Source organism: Chenopodium quinoa, unplaced genomic scaffold (assembly GCF_001683475.1).
Source record: "Chenopodium quinoa cultivar QQ74 unplaced genomic scaffold, ASM168347v1, whole genome shotgun sequence".
NCBI lineage: Eukaryota > Viridiplantae > Streptophyta > Magnoliopsida > Caryophyllales > Amaranthaceae > Chenopodium > Chenopodium quinoa.
This window is the reverse complement of record NW_018742390.1, coordinates 1988902-2013033: the sequence shown is the minus strand read 5'-3', so window position 1 is coordinate 2013033 and position 24132 is coordinate 1988902. Positions and strand designations below refer to the sequence as shown.

The 24132-nt window shown below is 33.7% G+C and overlaps 1 protein-coding gene across 1 annotated transcript; it reads right to left on the bottom strand.

Moving 5' to 3' along the window:
* Positions 1-737: 737 nt before the first annotated feature.
* LOC110700001 (GDSL esterase/lipase At5g03610-like) lies at positions 738-23797 on the bottom strand. The gene is made up of 6 exons (XM_021877491.1): positions 23681-23797; positions 22159-23064; positions 21835-22026; positions 13937-14214; positions 2151-2466; positions 738-1060 (listed from the first exon to the last, which is right to left on the bottom strand). Exons 2-6 carry the CDS (start codon positions 22268-22270, stop codon positions 852-854), a joined length of 1107 nt encoding a protein of 368 aa, XP_021733183.1. The 5' UTR covers positions 22271-23064; positions 23681-23797; the 3' UTR covers positions 738-851.
* Between the last annotated feature and the right edge of the window lie 335 nt (positions 23798-24132).

The following is a 24132-nucleotide window of genomic DNA, read 5'->3' as shown; positions in this document are numbered from 1 at the left end:
AATAATATTAATGCTACTTGTAAAAAGCAAATGCAACTAACATTTTGAGTCACCATAAATGGCAAAAGAGACTACCATTGGGGGACGGAGGGAGTATTAAAAACATATTTTATCATAAAATATGTTGTTAGATAGGTATTTATATGACGTTTCATAATAAAAATTTTAAAATGATTTTCATTAACATTAATTTTTATAAAAAGAAAGTCAAATTAGTGTATCGACGTGTGTGCAATTAAAGTTGATTATGTTAGTTATTATGGGACATGGGGAGTAATAACCTCTAAACCCTTGTTGTTTTTTAACCCCGTCAATTTGTCAAGCGTTAACTGTTGGGCTAACAAAACTTGTGAGAGGTTTTGGTTCACTAACGGTGTGTTTGGATTGAAGGAAATGGAGGGAAAGGAAGAGAAGAGAAATGTAGAGATGAAGTATCTTTCATTTGGATAGCAAATGAGAAAGGGAGGGAATTGAAGGGGAGAGAAATTGAAGGATTAAATTGTAGAAAATTAATTCCTCCAACTATGAAAAGATTTGGAAAGAAAACTCACCATTCTTCCCTTTCCCTCCCCTCCCTTTCCCTCCCCTCCTCTTCTCCTCCCTCCCCTTCTTTTCTTCCCCCTTTTTTATCCAAACAAACTGTAAGTTATTACATTTTACCACAAAAAAGTAGATTAGGAACATCTTGTCGCAAGACCGTGCCTTAATCTAGAAGTAAAAATGTATACAAAGATTATATCTTATTAATATTTCATGCTATGCAATTTCAGTTCCAAATAATAATATATAATATACTTGTATAATAATAAACTCTAGCATACATGGTTAGGATTGATTACATACTATATTTATCAATGAAGACCTTTGAGAGAAGGTTCAATGGCAAGATAAACTTGGTACCACCCATTTTGTGTAGGGTGAACTGTGTCCCAAAAGAATGCTAAAGTAGGCTTATCACATACTGTGTACTTGGCTTGATCGCCGTCGTTGCTCCCACAACCGAAATCGCCTGAAACACCTTGGCAACATGGCTGCAACAAGTTACCGTAGTCGAAATTTCCTGCACCATGGAACGAGTCATGGTGGTAGTTAAGTTATAGTTAAGTAATCCTTGGAGCCAAAGTACGCACTAATTTCAAAAAGAAAATACAAAAGCAAATGTTATCCTTATCAGTTAAAAAGGGAGCAAGGTTGTATGTAGATTAGTTTATTCAAGCAACAATGACCTAAAATAATAATGTGGAGGAATGATGCAATTAATGCAATTATGGCCATACAAAGTGTCATACCATTACTTGTAACACTACAACTTGTGTTTTTTAACATGACATAATAGGCTATGATTTATTTTGAGTTTAGCGTTTAATGGAATAAAATGTATACGCTTGAGAAAATTGTGAAAAGGGGCTTTTTAAGTGGTCGACTTTTTTAAAAATGATCTTTTAAGGGAAAACTTGTGAAAAATTACATTTTAAATTGAATTTTATTTATATGGGGTACTTGGCTGACCTTGCATGGTGGTAAACGCTGGAGCTTCGACGTGGTGGTCAACGCTGTTTTTTTTTTAAAAAAAAAATCCCCGAATTTCCCACCTTTACCGACCTAACCATTTCATTGAATGCTTTGTCTTCAATTTGGGTTAAGTCGGGAAATGAGGGAAATTTGGAGAATATTTTTTTAAATAAGCCACGTGACTAACATGTAATAGTCAATAGTCAATGCCGGAGCTCCGGCGTTGACCACCACGCAAACTCACCCAAGTACCCTATACGAACAAAATACAACTTAAAAGGTTCTTTTTCACAAGTTTTAACATAAAATGTCATTTTTCAAAAGGTCAACCACTTAAAAGGTCATTTTTTCACAATTTTCTCTTTATATAATGTACATAGAACAAAAAAAAACAATGATTTAAACGAGATTCAATCGCAAGTCTTGTTACTAATAAATTTAACCACAGTTAAGACTTCATAAGATAAGATAGCTAACATCATTTTTAATGACTACTTGTAATTTGTATGGTATTTCATAAATATAAATTATTACAATATGATAATTCTAAACTTAATGTATGTGTTATGTGTAAACAAGTAAGAATACGGTTAATTATGATGAAAGGGAATGTTAGAGAGTAAGGAAGAATTAAAGACCTTTATTATGAGATTTTTGTTTCTGCAATGCTGATAAGAATGCACCATACAGGTCCAAGGTAAAGAAGGCGCCCGGTTCGTTGGATGTTTTGCTCGATATCGTCTTTAAATTTGCTTGGAGTAACTGATTGTGAGTTAGGGAGATGTCGTTTATACCTTGGGTGCAGTTCTTGTAGCCAGAGAATAATGTAATAGCAGGTAAACATCCTAAAGGCTCCATTGCTGTGACAGCTATCTTTGGTACGCCTAAGTTATGAATCCGTTGAAGATCTAAGACCAATTGGTTAACAACTGACTTTGTGAAGTCTGTCAAATTCTATAATCACAAAATATAAAAGTAAAACATTAATTATACGTGAAGTGAAAGCTTAATTAGATAAGTTGTTTAGTAACAATAACAATAAAAATTTGAAAGGGTTAATTAATTAACAAATTTGAGTTCACAAAGATTGTGCTACTACTTATGGTAAAAATCTTAAAACAAAGTTGGCTGGAATAGCACAAACTATCAGTACAATGCACTCAACAACACGTACTTTAAGTGCAGCAATAATCACCCATTATTAAGCCATTAAGGTAGAAAATCTTACTTTTTCAAGGGTCCCCTAATTAAAAGAGAAGATTATTGCAATAAAAGCCCAATACTGTCATCTTCGAAGTGAGCCCAAGCCGACGATGAGATGCAATTACAATTGCTCTCTTTTGAAACTTATTATTGAGAGGTGCCGCCATAAGAAAAATATCAAAACCGCCAATATTTGAGGGGTGTTCGGTTCATTAAGTTGCAATGGATTGGTATAAAATCTCAAACTAAAGAGGTATAGATTCTTAAACTCATACTAGTCTAAATTTGTAAATTTGTTCGGTTTTATTGTTGGAATAGATTCTAGTCTTCATTAATATAATGCATTGTGAATCTTAGGCGTAAGGCAGGGTATGGGGGGAGTTAAAACCCCTTGGATAGGTATGAAATTCCATTAGTAAAAAACACTTAACCAAACAACAAACAAGATAGAATAGATTCTAATAATTCCATTCCAACCCGTTCCAAATGATCTAACCAAACGACCCGTTAGTGTGAATGGACTACCATGTCTTAGTACATCACCACTATCTGACAAATTAGGGTGAAAGAGATTATCGAATGGCTTATTTATTATTGATCATTAGGTAGAGAATTTATACAAAACCTAAGCTTATTCAATCTTCCTAACAAAATATAATAGCCTAACCATAAATCGTAAAGATATATTCTCTAAAAAATATTATAACATAAAATAAACCTCAATATACTTTTATTCTCTAAAAGATATTTATGAAAAATATATCACGCATATATTTTCTAATATATCATATTTGTAACACAGTCTTCCCACTTGCCATCAATCACTAACACCTTGAAACCACCACCTTGATCGGTGACAACCACCACTACCCTGACTTACAATTACCACTACCACCACATTGACCGACGACCACCACCACCACCACCACCTTGACCAACGACAACCAGGTTCACCTTGACCGGGCACCCACCACATCCCCCTCGATCAATGATGACCCACCACCCTCCCTTGTCGGAGGGAAGGTGGTGGTTTTTTTTTTTATATTTTCAGCAATCGCACCCATGGTAATCGGTTTTGGGTTCCGAGTACACCATGCTAATCGAATCTGGAAACTGGCTACTAAGCACGGTAACCGAAGCCCAAAGACGGTTAGCATGCTCGATAACTGGTTTTGAGCTTCAGTTATCGCGGTTGCTGGAATAAAAAACCTACCATCTTCTCGCCTGGAGGGAAAGTCGTGGGTTGTCATTGAGGGGGATGTGGTGAGTTGTTAGCGAGGATAAGAGGTGGTATAGGTAGTCCATTCACAACAAATGTTGGCAGTGTTTAGCAATCCCTTTATTACATCATTAATTTGTTATTAGCGCAAGTATCATACACATAGTATAAATCCGTATCATCCGACAAACTATTTTTTTCCTAGGCTTTTACATAGCTTATCATAATTTTGAAATGCTCAAGATATTAGTGTTATATATATTTGGAAATTTTGTGAAAAACAACCTATTATATTTCAAAATTTTTGAGAAACTACCTATTAAAAATATTGTTGTAATTGACTACCTAACTTTTGAAAAATGTTGTCATTTACTACCTTAACGCCGGATTATGAAGTAAGTTAGACCTAAATTTTCCGACGTGTTGACTTGGCTTCGTGACACATAGTGACCATCACGTGGGCAAACTGTGAGAAAGAAAAGGGTCATTGAATAATGTGACGTGATGGTAACGTGACCAAGTCAATGCCGGAGAATTTTTGTCATACTCATGCATAATCCGACTTAAGGTAGTAAATTACAATATTTTTCAAAAAGTAGGTAGTCAATTGCAACATTTTTTTTAATAGGTAGTTTTTTCGCAAAATTTCCTATATATTTTATAGTACGTGACCCTTGTACATGTTATGCAAATTGTTAACGCGTAATAGTGGGTGTTAGGCTTTCATTCCTATTGATTTAAGGGTTCGTGAAATGATGATTTACTTTTCTATAGTGTCGATATATGTTCATTAACATGAATACATGGCATGTGTAGGTGAGTAGGTCATGAGGTTTGCATTACAAATGAAAGATAAGTGCTTTGTGATTCATAATAATTTTGAACCAAAAATGCGTGTTAGTTGAAACTAATGCTCAAAATTAGTGCTATGTTTTAGTGGTCCTTAAATTTAAAGGACATGAACTATTAAGAATAAAGTTATTAGTGAAGGAAATGTGTCCTCGACTCTCGTGCAATTACTAATATAATATGGATCGTATTATGGAGATAATAAGTTCGTTTAGTTGGGTCATCTTTACGTCTTGCTAGAGACCAATATTGATCATTGGGTTAAACCAATGCCAACTAAATGGATCCTATATATGAGGTCACACGTTACAGTGTTAGGTCGCACATGAATACCGAGTCCAAAAGTTGGGCTTAGTGAATGACTGGCCATAAGGAGTAAGATAGGAATAAGTCTTGCCCTAATTAGATAATATGATTATATTTAATAAAGGGCTTGGGGAAAAATAAACAACAGACGTTCATCTCTCAAAAAGAAACTACGTAATATTTTTCCCTTCCTCTCTCTCTCTACAACCGGTTGGAAACTCTCCATAGAAGAGGAGATTAATCTTTCCCGTCCAACTAGCATTGGTGGAGGTTCGATCTACACTTGTGGACCAATATTAGAGGAGCAACAACTGGGGCTCTAATCTCCGCAAGAAGGTAGAAGAAAGCTTGGGAATTCACGCATCAAAGGTTAAATCTAAACTATTATGTGATCCTTTACTTGTATATGCATGAGATCCTTTTGAGGTGCGTATGAATGAGATTCACGAAATTCCGCTTAGAGTACCTAAAACCCTACAGTGGTATCAGTTAGCCCCTTGCATATAATTTATTGGTCACAATAATATGATTATTTTGATGTATTTTATGTTAATTTTAATTTGATTAAGGGGAGGAATTGAAGTATAGATCGAATAACCCAATTAAAATATGATTTTGATTGATTGGAATTGAGTAAATGTAGATTTAATTGCTCAATTTTTTTTAACCCTAGCCGAAATTTTTTTAGCCCTAAATGCATTAATTAATTATCTGATTTTTGTTGTGTTATGAACCCTAAATTCGAAAATTAATGTGTTAATTTCATATTATTTGATTTAATTTCTCATACTTAAAAGGTTTTTAGTGTGATTAATTAATTCATGTAAAAGAGATTTATATGAATTAGAAATCAAATTTTATCAAAAACCCTATATTATTTAAAATGGAGATTTTAAATTAATTTTCTGAAATTATGCGTAAAGGAGTTTATGTTTAATTTAATTAGATCACCAAATTAATTTTGCAAGAGTTGTGGAATTAATTTATCTCAAAAAAAAAAAGTAAAACAAGAAGCTAAGTGGGAGCAGCCATGGCTGGGTGGCAGAACAGCCCATCGGTGGTCCACCATGGCTGCTCCGGTGGTCTTCAGGGGCGCAGGGGATGCAGGGCTGCGTTTTCAGGGGAGGGCAGTGGCGGCAGTGGCTAAAACGTGCAACTGTTGCACAGTTCCAACCATTGCACTAGTTGCTGGCTGTGCTGGGGTGGTGCGCCAGCCAGTGCTGCCGTGGCTGGGGACTGCTTGGCTGCGGTGGCAGGCTGTTGCGGCGGCTGGGCTCCGGCCTGGCTACTGCGGCGGCGGTGCTGTGGCTGGGTAGCCTACACAGTCACGGCAGTCCCCTGTTTCAAGTTTTTAAAATAAAAAAAAAATTGATAAAAATAAAGTATTTTAATTAATTTTAAATTATGGATTTAAATTTAATTATGGATAAATGTTTGAAAATCTGTTTTCAAGGAGATAAATGAGAAATTCCAATTATGGTTATTTGACTTGGTTTATGTGATTATCCATAATTTGATTTTTTAATCAAATTAAAATTAGATGGTTAACTAATGATTAGGATGAAATTTTAAATTTGTTAAGATAATCCTAGAATATAAATGTGATTTATTTTCTTAGATTATATATTTATTTGATTTCATCTCATTCCTAATTTAAATATATGATATTTTGATTATGGTAATGAATAATATGGATATATTATCTAATCGTGTCCTAAAATATGTGATATTTTGAAATATATGTTGCCATAATTAAGTATATGTGATATTTTAGTTTAGGCAAAGTATGCTATGTGATTTATTATGTGGAAATTGTATGTTATATATGATATATTATTATTGCTATAAGTGACTAGTATGGCCCAAAGTTTAAATTAGAAAATACGATCTGCGTATCGTTGTGTATTTTTGTAATTTAAATACGATTTGCGTATCGTTAAGTATTTTTGTAATTTATTTTAATTATGAATTAGTTTAATTATTTAAATACTTAATTAATCCAAAGAAGAGCCCAAGATAAGAAGGCCCATGATGAAAATGGATGGAGATCCATGAAGAGTTCAAGGAGGTGCCTAATCAAGCTTAGTTCTTAGGATTATGGGCCATACTAGCCCATATTTAATTTTATTCATTTTATTATTATTCTTAAAATGTTTATAAAGTTATTGAATTTTGTTATCAAATGCGCTAGAGTTCACTGATTTATAACAACATAATAAACTTAAGTCCCACAATATTGAGGATCGCTTTTCCAAATATAAAGTACTTATTAAACACTTGATTAATAGTAATGGGTCATGCCTCCACAGGGCATTATTATTAATCTTGGGAGGTAAGGTGAAATTGCGAATTTTGCACACTTAATTTGGTCATCCTCAACAAAATCATCAAAAGCGTTTTGGATTTTGAAGCAAGGGGATAGTTTAACATATGATGTTATCTATCCAACAAAGAATTACAAGAAATTGTAATTAGTAAAGGAGTTTACTTACCTTAAAAATGTAACCTTAAGGAAGGGCCTCAGTCCGCTTAATGCTACATAGGGATAAGATCTTGGAATCACGTTATTCATGAAGGGACACAAAATGAATATAGTGTAAAGCAGCTAAAATGATTTCAAAGGATGTTTGAATCATAAACTACTTCGATAAACATAGTTGAACTTTGTAATTATTTGCAAATATTATGTCTTTATTGATTAATTTTTGTGTTATAAATATCTCCTCGATTGAAATAAATATTGAGAAATGTTCTCAAAACTAAAAGAGTATCCGTAAACCATTATCCATGCTTTGCTAAAAGGGTTTTAAAGGCTAAAAGGAGTGTTAAAAACCTATTTAATAATGTCACATGTCTAATGATAGCTTCGAAGAACTCAAAAAGTTTGAATAATTGAATGGCTCCACCATTGGCTCATTTTGAAAATGTTTCAAGTGATTGGACTCGATGGAGAGGTACAAGACCTCTAAAGACAACATGAGTGAGACTCACATGAAGAACCCAGTATTTTTCCTTGATCAATATGATTGAACATGGTGAATGACTTGGATTTTCATACTGTCAAATGTTGACTAATTTAAGTGACATCATTCATCACTTATTGCATGCGGTGTTTAATACAAGATTAAACTCCAACATGAATTGTGTTGAATGGTTTTGGCAAAATTATGTAAGATGTTTAAAGTAGTTGAGCATAGTATCATTTTGAGCTTGAAAGAAATGTTCTAGATGGTTCAAATGAGAAAGGGTTAAGAAGGATGGGGACTACAATAAAAGCCAAAGGATAAAGAAAAGACAAATAAGTTGTCAATTCTTAATCACAAGGCTACTAAATTGTCAAGTGTTATTATGAATAGCAAATGTTTAAATTGAGGACTGGCTCCAAGAGATTGAAAACTACCCCATAAAGTACAATTGGAAGGTAAAGAATGGAAATGTTCCACATCAAGTAGTTATAGAAATTGATTTAGCAAAAATCTACTTATTTGACATGTGATGTCAAGATTAAATCTCTTGTTGAAGAATTAGGTTGAGTTAAAGAGTTGAAACTTTGATAAGGGTAAAGTAAATCTACAATGTGAGAAACAAATGTTGTTTTACATGTATGACTTTACATTTCATTTAACTATATATAATTTAGCATCGACATAAATAATCGTTATTATATTCTTGCTATAATCAAAACATCATTCCATTGTAGTTACCACTTAATGTCAAAGATTCAAAGCATCGAACAAATGTTATTTTGTGCTTAGTTGAATCAAGGGATGTTTTGAAATGCTAAATAGGTTAAAGAGTTCTATATGTTAGATATATATGAACTAATTCTATGTATGAATCACTTCTAGAAATGTCAATTTGATCAAAATACGAATAGAATTGCATACGGAAGCTCCGAAGGGATGGACTTCTAACATCATAAGATTATGAATCCATTGATGCATGCAAATCTTATTGTAGTTTGATGATTGAAAAGTTTATCTTTTGTAGAAAAGGTGACGTGAACCCATGGTTGAATACATAACGATGTAATTAAGAAACCTAAGGTTCACAGGCTAGAGATGAACATGGACACTTCTTTTGAATATGATCACACATGCTTACATGAAGCATGAATCTGAAAATTTGAAGGAATTCAATAAGGTTCAAAAGAAGAATAAAATAAGACTTGGCAAAAATTGCGATATGATCGTAACAGTTTACTTTTGAGTCAAATCGTTGACTTGGAAAGAATTCAAAAGCATTTATGATGTGATCGTAGTGATGAGCATTTGAGCCAAGAACTTGATGATCATCCCAAGGATTGTAAAATTAGTTTACAACCTACTCCACTAAAAGAAAATGTTTTTCAAATGGAGGAATTAAACTATATAAGATATAGCATAATTCATGATGAATTGTACTTCCAAACAATAGTTCTAAGGATACACTTTTAAAATGACCTTTTTACACTAATTAGGACTGCGTCAAATCACAATGTAGATAAGACATCATATAAGATATGGATAAGAGAAGTTCTTATTTTGTTTTTCTACAAATTTAAGAATAAGAAACTTGTATTAAATTGTTTAATGCAATGTTGAATTCTAAAGCTTAGTACAAGGGTACTACAACCACGAAATGTTTTAAGGACAAATTGTTTGTTGCTCTAAATTGGTGCCTTTTTGAAAAAAGGTGTCATTTCTAAAAGGCAAGTGGGAGTAATTCTCGAAAAGGTCGAGAAGAGCAACATACCCTATGCTTATTGGCCCTTTTTCATAAGGCAAGTGGGAGTATAAGTCTCGAAGGTGTTCGAGATAAGGCAAGTGGGAGTATAAGTCTCGAAGGTGTTCGAGATAAGGCAAGTGGGAGTATAAGTCTCGAAGGTGTTCGAGAGAACTAACAAATGAGCATGATTCACACCATGTTAAAAACAACAACACGTGGTCTCATTGATGTAATGGGATACGTAACCATGTGTCAAGGGCCACATTCAATGTATACCCTTCTTATGTTGTTCTTCATTAAAAATAAGTTTTCACTTGTTGCGCATAAACCCACAAAGTCTAGTAAGTCTAAGCCAGATAAATAAGTTTGATGGTTAAGAAATTCTAAAATATTGATTTTTTGAATGTAAGATTTGACGAGTCACAAAATAGCTTAGTACAATGAAAATCTGAAATGGTTTCCAAGTCTGAAAAATTGAGTGTGAGACACTTGGTTGATTTGCATGAATTGGGAGAGAACCATTGAATGCAAAGAGTAGACAAGGAAGGAAAAATGTTTTCCAAGCATTGATTAGTCACTAAAAGATTTAACGAATTCATAGTATTGACTATGGTGAAATCTTTCGTTGCTAATATTGCTTATATCTATTCAGACTCTTCTAGTGATTTAAACTCTATGTGATATGGTTGATGGAGTTCAAAACACTTTCCTGAAATTGTTCATGAAAGGGAATGTGTATGTGATACACACATTAACGTTTTGAAGAACCAGGAAGTCCTAGAAATGCATGTAAGTTTCACAAGTCCATTAGTGGATTGAAATAAGCATCATGGAGCAAAATCTTCGATTTAATAAGTTAATCAAATTGGTTGATAGTCTTATAAATGAAGAAGCTTGTACATACAAGAATTTAGTGGGAGCTATGTAGTCTTCTTGGTGTTGTATGTAGATGACATACTTCTTAAAAGATACGATGTTTCCATACTTGAATAGGTCAAGTAATGGCTAATGAATTGTTATTGTATGAAAGACCTTGAAGGTTTAAATGAGTACATCTTGGGAATCAAGATTTATTGAGATTGGTCTTGGAAGAGGATTGAACTTGATTGAGAAACTTATATAGCTGAGGTTCTCTCTACGTTCAAGCATGAAAACTCCAAAGGAGGTTTCACTCCCATGTGGCATAGCGCATTGCTTATCAAGACTCAGTGCAAAGCAAAGACTGATGAGATTTAGCGAATGAGTGACATTCCTTGTGCAATTGCAAAGGATTCGTCATAAAGGCTACGCATTATACTCATTAGATGCATGTATGCAATTTTCAAATCGAACTCTGATATGTGATATTGGAAATTATAGAATTAAGAGTTTCCTAAAGTACTTGGAGAAAAACAAAAGGCAACGTCTAAGTATATGGAGATAAACTATCATAAAAGAAAAGGTCGCAAAGTTCATATGGATGAGAATGTCTCAAAATCTGTTAACTAAACTATTTCCGAAGCCTAAATATGAAAGTCATATTAGGTTCAATAGAAATTGAACATATTAGATAGCTTTGATTGTGTATTGGACACAGTTGCAAAACTATCAATTGTGTTCTCCCTATGTTTATCAATGTGAAACAATGTTTCATACTTATTTAATCATGGTTTAGTATTAAATAAAATGTCCAAAATATTTTATGAATTTCAATGGGTTTGTCAAATGCGTGATTTGATGAATGAAACCCCATAAGTGAACTGAATTCATGGAATATTTAAGTTCCTAATCCAAGTCGTTAAACTGGACATAAACGACTTATTGAAGAGGATTAGCATATAAGATTGATTGATAGCGCAGTTTCATGGGCTATGGGAACATAGAGATGTTCAGTCAATTATATGGATTTGTATGGTTGATACAGATTGAACTGACCTACTTAGAAGTTTTGAAAAACTTCGCAAATTATATTAGTGGATTCCTTAGACATGAGTGGAACACTACTCAATTTAATGATTAGTGTAACCTTGATGTTGTTAAACGTCATGCCGTAAAAGGGGACTATAAAAGCGACACTCGGGTTGCGCTAAAAGTTGAGTGGGAGTTTTGGTTGCCACAAGATTGAATAGGTCCTCCTATGTTAGATAGGATGGGTGTCTTGGCCTCTTGAAGAGTAAGGATTGGAAATGCATGGCCGTGCTCAAATGGATTACTAGATAATCATTTGTTTAGCAATTTGAACTCGGGTTTCAAGAAATAATTTGAACGCTAGTATGGATGACATAGAGATGTAATCATACTATCAAATTGGACACTAAGAGACTTAAGGAATTTGAAGATTGCACGCTTGTCTCAGATAAGTGGGAGATTGAAGGAAATGTGTCCTCGACTCTCGTGCAATTACTAATATAATATGGATCGTATTATGGAGATAATAAGTTCGTTTAGTTGGGTCGTCTTTACGTCTTGCTAGAGACCAATATTGATCATTGGGTTAAACCAATGCCAACTAAATGGATCCTATGAGGTAACACGTTACAGTGTTAGGTCGAACATGAATACCGAGTCCAAAAGTTGGGCTTAGTGAATGACTGGCCATAAGGAGTAAGATAGGAATAAGTCTTGCCCTAATTAGATAATATGATTATATATAATAAAGGGCTTGGGGAAAAATAAACAACAGACGTTCATCTCTCAAAAAGAAATTACGTAATATTTTTCCCTTCCTCTCTCTCTCTCTACAACCGGTTGGAAACTCTCCATAGAAGAGGAGATTAATCTCTCTCGTCCAACTAGCATTGATGGAGGTTCGATCTACACTTGTGGACCAATATTAGAGGAGTAACAAATGGGGCTCTAATCTCCGCAAGAAGGTAGAAGAAAGCTTGGGAATTCACGCATCAAAGGTTAATTCTAAACTATTATGTGATCCTTTACTTGTATATGCATGAGATCCTGTTTAGGTGCGTATGAATGAGATTCATGAAATTTCGCTTAGAGTACCTAAAACCCTACAATTAGTGGGTCATAGTCATAGGATTATATTCCTTTCTTACAGACTTATGTAATAGCAGACAATTACGATTTCAAGTTATGGTCTAGGTTTAAAAGTCATAAAGTTCTCTTCATCTAAATGTTACATATACCCATTAGATTCACGTACTTCATCTAAATGTCTGTTACATATACCCAGTATAACTTGATTGTTCATCAATATTCCAAGGATAAAATAAAGAGCCAGACCCCATTGATATCATATATCAACCAAATTTTGTTGATATAATGGCAAACTTGTAATAACTTGGAAGTTTTGCTCAGACCCACATGAAAACAAGTGGAATGCTGACATGTAGTCCGTTGGAGCAATTTTTTAATCAAATCTTGTAACGGTATTGATATGGACGGAAAAATTAACGCTGTGTGACTACTTTATTGAGATCTAAAATTCCAGAGGAGATGATCATCCTTTAGATCTCAATAAAGTAATCATCGGCGGTGGATAATCCGGTACCACCGCCACTCAAACACTCAAATCTAATCAATAAACCATTAGCTGATTTGGGATACAGTATTTCGTCTGGTTGTGTTGGAGTAAATGTGGAGTGCAGGAGAGAGATTATGCAAGATTTCGACAGTGCAGGCTTTGTGTAGATCCGAAATCACGGTAATTTTGCTGAACTTATTTTCCGATATAGCCTTTGTGTAGATTATGCAAATCTAATGAGTGAATTATTGCTGAACTTGGCTGTCCTTAATGAGCTAATTTTGTTAACTTATTTTATGTCCTTAATTTATTGTAATTTGGGAAGAATGGAGAAATACTGTATAGAAATGAGCTATTTCATCGGCTTAATGAGCTATTTCAAAGAGAGAAAACCATTAACGATGTTAAAACGATAACGGAGGTCAAAACGGGATACTCAGTCAATAAAGGGGATAAATTGGGCAATAATTTCTCTCTTCCAACTTTGTCCTTAATTTAATGACTGAGTTGACATTAATGCCCCTATATCAACGAGCTTCGTTGATATAGGATATCAATTTGGATTTACTCTAAAATAAACGAAATATGAAAACATATGAAAGTAATCAAATAATGTAGAATAAATAAAACAATTATTTAACTAAAAAAATATAGAGTTAATTAGGTAAACCACTAACCTGTTGAGAGCCATGCTTGAGGTAGTTCGAATAGTCGTTGCCAGCAAGAGAGACAAGAGCAACAGAATTAAGAAGGTCATTTTTGGCATAAAGTTTATCTTGAGTAATAACAGTTTTGAACAAATTGATTTGGGAAGTCATATTTGGTTGAGAAATATCCGTGTCGAATACTCCAGTTCCTCCATATGCAAAATTCATACCAAATTTTAACTCACTTGTACCACCTTTTGAGTTTCTTTGCTCGTATGGTATTGGTGATGTTATGTTCAAGTATGATGCTGTGTCATATTATCAAACAATGTCCATCAAATAAGAGAAAAGCTTCATCAAAATATAACAACTACTTGTTAATTTAGAGGTGTCCCGACCCAACCGGACCCGTAACTAACCCGAAAAATATCAGATTCAAATTTCGACTAGCATGGAAAAAATAATTTAGCATAATTGGACTTTTAACATTAACCCGACCCGACCTCATCGAAGCCAATCCGATCATCCGAATTGTTATTACACTTTGACGCTACTTGTCGAATTAAATGGAGAGGTGGTTTCACTTTATTAAGTAGATGAGTTACTCCTACTATCATAAATTGGTTTTAGTATGGATCCTCCTTTGACCTTCTTTGTGGACTAAACACTCCTCCATGTACGAGCTGTCTAGGCTCATTTCATAATCTTTCATAATTTAACATATATTGATTGGTGAAACTTTTTTTTTTTTTTTGGTAGGTTAGGTGAAGGGCCGCAACCCCTTACGGGCCAATTCGACCAGTTAGACAAAACCATTTTACCTAACTGGTCTTATCCCACATTTTCACCATTTCGTTTTTGTTATACGAAGTATTTACTCTGCACCGCTACATTTTGCATTATTGCCCTTATACAGAGTATTTAAGTCAAGGGTGTTATTGAGGATTATGCTGAAGATTATGAACTTCATCAGGTGTTAATTAGCCAATCGAGCTAAGACGGCGTAGCCTAGTAGGACCGGCTCGAGCTTGAAGCTCATTGAGCATGGAAAAATTAAGCACAGTTTGACAAAAGGCTCGGGACTTGATCAAGGCTTGTCAAGCCCAAAATTAGTCAGCAAGGTACAAATGGTGCTCAAAGCCATTGTTTCAAAGACAATCAAGTCTTGCTTTTATAATTCTTACATTTTGATGACTTGTTCTTATCTTTCAATGAGGAAATATTTTCTTTCTCATTCTTTTATTAATTGTTCTTCAACATAAACAACAACAGCAAAAACCATGAACGAAAGCTCTAAAACTCAACAACTCACTAAAAGTAATAAGAGTTTTGAAAAAAATAAATTTTAGTTGGAAAGTCCTAACTCCTAAGTATGAAACAAAGTTTATGTAAGTAATTGATTTATTACAAAAATAAATTAATAATAATAAAAAAAAAATGAGCTTGTTCACGAGCCTTCGAGCAAAGTCAATGCAAGGATAGTTCATGCTTGGCTCATGAAGATTTCGAGCTGAATTTGAGTTCAAGTTGAGTCGAGTCGAATCGAGTCGAGCCTATATCAAGCTTTTATTGAGCCGAGTCTCGAGTAGTTCACGAGCATACTCAGCTCGTTATACTTCAATTCATCTATCGGATTTCTTTTATTTGCTTGCAACGTAGACTCAAGACACGCATTTTTATAAGATAATTAGAAAAGTAAATGAAAGAGTTTATTAAAATAATTTTCAGACTAGAAATATGAATTTGTTGGGTAACATAAGAAAAGTATTTTGTCAACATAATTATGATAAAACAAATTGAGTGTTGTACAAGAAACAAATTCCTGGACCTCAACTATCAGTTTAATCTTTTAGTTGAGTTGGTCCAATAACATGGTATCGGAGCCAGCGTGACACAAAGTTTACGGGTTCAAATCTCATCCGCTCCTCCTTTAAAGTGGAATTAATTCCCACCAGGTATGGGTGTGCCAGTGTTGCATCCACATTTTAAGCCCAAAGGGCTTTTCATGTGAGGGGAAGTGATAGAGTATAAAACATATTCGTAGACCTCAATCATCAAATTAAGCTTTTGGTTGTAACCCTGATACGATCAATGGATCATAAACATGTGAGAAAAGGAGGGGAAATAATGAAATATGCGTGGAAGCTCAGAAGCCTTAAGAGGTTGTCCTTGGTCCTTACCTTAGCTTGTGACAATAATGAAGAAAGGGGTTCGTTTCAATTGGGTGTTATTAACAAACAAAATAATTGCAGTGAATTGCATGCGTTGTTTTAAGTCCTTCCAGCATGCATCTAATATTTAAGCATAATAATTGATGAATGCCTTAAAGCCTGTTGGAATTTATCACTACTCCCTCACCAAAAAAGTTAATTTTGTTCTTCTAGAATCTACATTTATCCTTAGTCAACCCACCCTCAATTCTTGTGCAACTCTTCCCTCAACTATATATAACTAGTCTTCTGTTCCGTGTAATACACGGGTTGTTTGTAAATATACAATATAATTTTTTATTTTATAAAAATAAATAGTTTATAAAGGAGAAGAAGGGGTGAAAAATTGAATGTAATTGTAGAAGATATTAAGTTTGGGAAAATGAACCGTGCGAACAACATTCATTTTTTTTTCATACATGTATTTAAATTAAAGTGTTTTTTTTAAAATAAAAAATAAAAATGAGAAAGGGGATTAAAAAAAAAAAAGGTTAAATGAGGTGACATGTGGCATTGGTGAAAAATAAAATTAACACGTGGCTTGATGAGGATGATGATTTGTGTTTTTAAATACTAAGTACAGATTTAGATATAGAAGTATAGATAGATATAGATGTGTTGCATGAACTACTAAAGACGCCTTTTATATATATATATATATATATATATATATATATATATATATATATATATATATATATATATATATATATATATATATATATATATATATATATATATATATAATAAGTGGGTAAAAGGGTTATCATGGTCACTCGTTTAATAACCAAGTTAGGTTGAAGTCAAGGGTTTTCAAGCCGGTTAATAAATAGGTTAGATTTGGGTTAAAGGTTTATTAACCCGTTTAATATTGACACCATCTATTTTTGTTTTGAGCTTAAAATTACTAGTTAAATAAATACATACTCATATACAACTATGATTCTATTATAGTATTATGGAGTACGACATAATTTGATTGTACTCCTGGAGTCCTAAGCTCCTAGCTAGCATGCAACATAATTACATAAATATATGTACATATCAAAGTACTACTCCGTATCTTTTATCAAAATATTTCCTGATTATATGTCCTTAATAATTTGGTTGATACTGGATATAAATAAAGATATTGTAAATCTGTAGAATCGCTGAATCATTTCTGATTTTCTGTATAATGTATGTACAGCGTACTCCGTAATTCTTAATTCCTTTTCATTATTTAAATTACGCATGAAATAAAAATGATATATTCCACTTGAATGATTACTTTAATTATTAACTGGGAGTCTTAGGATATATTTTGTCCTCATTTTCCAATCTTTATACTAGTATAGAACCCGTGCAATTGCACGGTTTATAAAGTTCAACTATTAATTCTCAAGGTCAGGGGTTACTAGAGTTTCTTGGTCATGGTTTACTCGAGTTGCCGGGGTTACTCAAGTTACTCGGTTAATTGAGTTACTTCAAATCAAGTAACCCCTGATCGAGTAACCCTTGACTAAACCCTCAAATAACCCCTGACCGAAATCACTGACCGAACTCTTTAAGTAACCCCCGATCGAATTACTCGAGTAATCCCTTACCAAACTCCTTAAATAACCCCTGACCGAGTAACCCCTGCCCGAGTAACTCGTGATCGAGTAACCCCTAATCGAGTAACCCTTGACCGAAAAACTCGAGTAACCCCTGCAATAATCCTTGACCGAGTGAATCTCTCGAGTAACCCTTGTCAGAACCTCTCAAGTAATCCCTAATCGAATAATTCGGGTAACCCCTTCTACACAGTGTGGCCTGCGCACCAAAAAATTGTTATATATTTATACAATAATTAGATTAACGTATAATAGTGAAGTTCTTTTACCTTAATTGATTATTTTTAATTTCATGACAATGTTAATCATGATAATGTGTATCCATTTATCACATAATCAATATTTTCAATTCATTGTTGAATATAAAATAATAGAAATAAAGATACGAATAAGGCCTAAAATTTCTACATATTCAGATTTTAGATCATGTTTTCCCTTTCAGATCATAATAAATCAAGCCCATTCACATTATCTAATAGACTAATACTAAGTGCATTGCCCTTCAGGTTATTTTTGTCTTAATCATAATGAAACATACTCTCTCCATCTCATAATGTAGTCACAAACCCTTTTTAAAACATATTATATGATAAATAATATTATATATCCGCTGTAAAATTGCCCTAAAATAATCAAAAGGTATTTCAACGCAAATAAAAATTAGCCTAGTATAAATAAAATTGTCTATTTAATACAGATCACACCAACTTTTATATGTGGTTTTACTGCTTTAGGGTTAGTTATTTCGTCAATGTTATAGGGGTTATTCGATCAAGGTTATTATAGGGGTTACTCACACAGTATAACAGAGGTTACTTTGCCAGTATTATAGGAGTTATTTCGTCTGATAAATGTACAAGTGGCCACAAGGTGTGGTCGATCAACTGCACACAAAACGTGTTCTAGAGACCAAATGATGCGAACCGTGCAGTTTTATTGGAGATCATATATAAAAAAAGCTCACATCATATCATAAAGTACAAAAACTTTAATGTACACACAATATACATTAATATTATTAGTGTACATCGAACATTTTAAGGAAAACTTTTGTTCATAACATGATAAGTTATATTTATTTTGAGGTAACTTTGGATCATTTTAGAGCCTTACAAGTTACAACTGATGTGCTATATTTATTACACTTGATTTTTTACAAAAGTTTGTAATTATACTATAAGACATTTTACTTTTATCTCAATGCCATATCTTAGATTCTTAGATACTTAAATTTTCTTATAAATTTTTATCCATAACTAAATTTTTTAAAAACAAGATATAAAAAAAAATAATAAAAAAAACACTTAAATATATGGATGTATAATCAATCATATTGCTGCCAAACGTGGATTTAATATTGAGATCCATGCTATGTATCAATATATCCATACTAAAGGCGAAATAAGAAATGACACTTGTCATAACCTGGTTAAAAGTTTTTCCTAAAAAAAGATGGTTTTTTTTTCTTTAGAAGTATTTAATTTAATACTCACTTTAGAACAATATTTCTTTTCTATTTGGCAAGTATATTCATTTTTACACAATCAACAAAGATTTATTTATTTATTTATTTATTTATTTTATAACAGGAACAAAGTCATATAATACAGTAATTTAATTTTATCTATAACTTTGTAATGTAATCCATAGTTATTTTCATTAGTCGTGCATGCATTTCATCCTCCGTTTTCTTTAATGATTTAAAAAAATCGTAATTACAGAGTTTTCATCCTATTTGCAATTTGATATTATTTTTTACAGTAAAATAATTGTATTAAATTAATGATAAATATTGAAATTACCGTGCATGGCACGACAACTAACCTAGTATTTATATATGCACAAATGATTATAAAATGCATTATTTGAGAATAAAATTATATGCACATTTTATATACTATAATAAAACTATATGCATCTTTTATAAAATAAGTTATACTTATTATAATTGGACTTTTAGTATCATTGATGATAGTATTTTCTCCCCGTCAAAAAAAAAAAAAAAAAAAAAGATGACTCCCAATGTAGAACAAAGTTACAATCCATATCTCAACGTGGATTTTTTTCATATTGAAATTAAGAAATTAAATTATATGCGTCTTTGAGAATAAAGATTCATGAATCTTATATACTTTATGAATGAATAATTGTATCCATTAATAATATGATATTGTTATCATAAAAAGAAAAAAATACTAAAAATGAATCCGTTTAATAAGAATGTACATGTTTATAATGAATTGCAGTATCATCATAATAATATATAGTTGATATATTTAGGGGTGGAAAATGAGCGGGAAAAGTTTTAATTATAGAGCGACATGTGTCAAGCTGTAGCTCGAGTGTCCTTTGTTTTAGTATAGATATAGATAAATTTGAATTAGGAAAAATTGAAAAGAATAACCCCACCTTTCACCATCTGCTCAAAATAATCTCACCTCGTCGAATTCCAGAAATAATCCCACCTTGTAACTCCATCTTCCCAAAATGAACATTTTTACCTTCAACCTGTAAAACACGTTAGATTTTTTTTTTTTAATTTTTTTTTCCTCTATTCCTTCTTCTCTCACCTCACCCCTTCCAATCTTCCATAGCCATCTATGTCAACCACCATAACCACCTCCACATCACCACCTGACCTCGACTCCACCCACACCACCACCACCCAAACAACTTCACTGCACCAATTAAAAATCAATCTCGGTTCCTACCCTGCAACCCACAATCGTGCAGCCACCATCCCTCACCTCGCAACAACCAACCACCCTCCTCCATCCCCGTCGGTCAAGCAGCCTGCCGCGGGTGTAGTCGAACCATGCCACCTAGGCACCCACCAGCTCACAAACAACCCACAAACCCTATGCCTTTCCGCCGAATAACACCCACTACCTTAACCAACGACAACGCAGCGGCGTCACGCCACCAATCACCAAAATCGACAGCGCACCAACACCGACTACGCCAACAATCACCAAAACCGATAGCCCACCAGCGGCGTCGCGCCACCAATCAACCAAACATTATCAATCCCGATAGCCTCCAATTTGAACGAAAGTAGCGCCAGAATTTGCAACTCAACGTACCCACAAATCAGCTTAAATCAGGGGTGGAGGTGATTTTCGTGGGTTGGGTGGGGTGGAGGTGATTTTCGTGGGTTGGGTTGGTAGCCTAAAACACCGACCGACTTCCGTTCCATTTCTTTCCAGTTCAAGTGTGGCTTCGGGTTCAAGGTTAGGTTGGGGTTTCAGGTTGTGATGGTGATGGTGATGGTGGTGGTAAGGGGCGGAAACAGGGGTTGTGATGGTGGTGGATTGGTGGTGATAAAGGGGTGGTGGCAGGGCCGCAAGGTGTTGTGACGGTGGTGATGGTGACGATGAAAGGGGTACGTGGTGGGGGCTGGGAGAATTTTTTTTTTAATTGTTTTGATTTTTTTAAAATATTTTAAAATTAGGATCAATTAGAAGGTGACAAGTATCAAGTCACCTTCTAAAACAAGTTACTAATTTCATAAACCGGTAAAAGGTTCATTTTGGGAAGATGGGGTTACAAGGTGTGATAATTTCTGGAATTCGACGAGGTGGGATTATTTTGAGCAGATGGGTGAAAGGTGGGATTATTCTTTTCAATTTTTCCTTTGAATTATTATTGGAAGAAAATGGTGAAAAAGCATAAAGATTATTTTAAAAGACTAACTTTTTTTTTCTTTTTTTTTTCTTTTCAAAAAAGGAAACTCTTGACCTAAACCATAGTGTGTCTAGTGGTCTATAATTAATTTATGTGAACCAAATCTATTTTAGAGTTTGTAACAGAATAAGTAATACTCCGTAGAAAAGAATAGAATTCCGTCAAGTTATTAGTTACTCCATTACCAACTTATTATTACCATTCCTCTTATCTTTGGTTTTTTAGTATATCTTATTTAGGATCCAAGTTAAAGAAAATTTTCGGAGACCCCTGTCTCAAGAAATGAAGGATGAATCGTAAATTATCAAATTCTCCTTATTCTCTGGCTAGTCATATTGCAAAATTGATTACTCCGTAGAAGCCTTATAGTACAAAATATACATAGAAATAAAAATAAAGTTTATAAATTGAAGTACAAGTGTTAGAAAATAAAACTTACCAATATAATCAGTAAGAATCCGACCATCAGAAAAGCGACCGGAAGGGTTACCAGGAAAAGTGATACCATAAGGTTTTTTCCAAGAAATTGCAACCGTCTTTTTCCAGTTTCCGGTATCCGCATAAGAATCACCAAACACAAACAATTTCGTACTCGAAACTGTTTTATGTTTATATCTGCTTTGCACCAATCCTATCAAATAGTTTAACCACCCAAACATCATTATTCAAGCAATTTAATCAAATATCGAAACAATTAAACGTCATGTCACAGTATCACTTGGCTATTAATTTCGGACAAAAGGAATATGATAAGGAAGCAAACCTGCGGACGATGGGGTTACGAAGAGGTAGGACAAAAGAATTAGGGAGAGAAGAAATGACATAATAATCTTGTTGAATGTCTTCATATTTTTAGAAATGTTGGATGAAAGCATTAGATATGTGATATTTATGTATGAAATTGTCAGCTATTATGGAAATTTATGTAAATGTGATGTGAGAAGATGTACAATATTAGGCAGTAAATGATACGTATGATTTGGCTGCCACGTTTAGTTTGGAAAAAAGGGGTGTGTTCATTGTAACCATCGTAAAATGGATTGGACTGCTTGATATGTGGGCCGTGATACATACTATACAAAAATTTGAGTCTGTTCCCAGCTGTGCGCCTGTGCCACATAAAATTTAGAATCTCATAATTTAATTTAATTTAATTTTTATTATTATTATTTTTTTTTTTTTGTGTACAAGAATTTTATCTATTGGTGATCAGTGGCGGACCCAGGAATTTCCGACTGGTGAGTCACAATCGATAATCAAATATGTAAAAAAAAATTTCACAATGACATGTAAGGAGACATTTACTTCATAAACTTGAAAATAAACAACACGATTGGAGACCAAATTAACTACAGCGGATGTAGCCTAAATACATATCAGTCCGCAACATGTTTTACAGGATGATCAATAATTTTGAAGCAATGCCTCAAGGCGTAAAAGCAATCCTTTTTTGGCACTTCAATATGATTCAAGCATATGATCAGGAATAAACACGAATAACAATTGATTCACAATACAAGTATACAATATTCCCAGCATGAAATAGACTCAAGAATTACAGAAATTGCCCAAATTAAAACCAAAATTACAGAGACTCACCCATATCCAGGCAAATTAACAATATACCAACTCTTGTTGATTAGAAAATGATTGATAAGCTGAGTCTTCCCTGCATATAAATTCAACAACCTAATCAAACACAAAGTTAACAAAACAAATGAAATCACAAGTATGAATCATATGCAAATAACCCCAACAGCGAATTACCCCTATTCATGATTGGTTGGACGGTTCATATTCAACTAAATCAAGCAATATTCAACTAAATCAAGCAATATTCCCCAGAAAAATTATTTACAAAGATCATCCAAATAGAAAATTGACAAGATTACAATACTAACTAATAATTAAAAAGCTTAAAATTGACAAGACTAAAATCAACAAACTAATATCTCCACTAGTCTATACGGAACTTCCAGCCGAATATGCGACTAGCACCACTAAGCACTAACTAGTCCAAACTGTATTCTAATTATAAATTTATAATCCTCCTTACACTAATAGTTTAATTGTTGTCTTATACAATGTCCGGCATCACATATTCACAATTTCACATAATGACATAAACAGATAAACTAATAAGTTCAATTTAATAGTCAAAACACAATTTACACAAATAATGCAAATTCAATGAACATTCACCGTATATACTAATTTTAAAAGACAAGTAATGCAAATTTGATCAATTCACAAAAAAAAAAAAGAATCAATTGATGATTACCTACCTTGCTAGGCGGAGGCGGCAGGCGCTGAATGATTGAGGCGAGCAGCGGAGCAGCACTGCAGCAGGGCCATGCCCAACACTCAGCAAGACAGCAAGTCAGCGACTAGGCACTGGAGCAGGCGACTAGCGAGCAGCAGAGGACAGAGCACAGCTGCACAGAGCACTGGAGGCTGGAGCAGGCGACTAGGCGAGCAGCAGCCAACAGGCCAGCAGCACAACAAGCACTGGAGGCGTGAGCAAACTAGCGAAGAGCAGTAGATTATGAACAATTAGTCAATTAGGGATTGAGTTGATAACTAACATTTTACATTTCACAAATTCACAATTAGGGATTTAGGGTTCAAATATTTCACAAATTCACAATTCAGATAATGCAAAATTCTCTGAAATTGAGTTGATTATTGAACAATTAGGGATTTAGGGTTCAAATTTAGTATTACTAAATCATAATTC

Coding starts and splice junctions, on each gene's coding strand:
- LOC110700001 (XM_021877491.1), bottom strand. CDS start 22,270: ATGCTTTCATCCAACATTTCTAAAAATATGAAGACATTCAACAAGATT. Junction 2,467..13,936: donor TCAAGCATGGCTCTCAACAG/GTTAGTGGTTTA, acceptor TTGTGATTATAG/AATTTGACAGACTTCACAAA. Junction 1,061..2,150: donor ACAAAAATCTCATAATAAAG/GTCTTTAATTCT, acceptor TCCATGGTGCAG/GAAATTTCGACTACGGTAAC.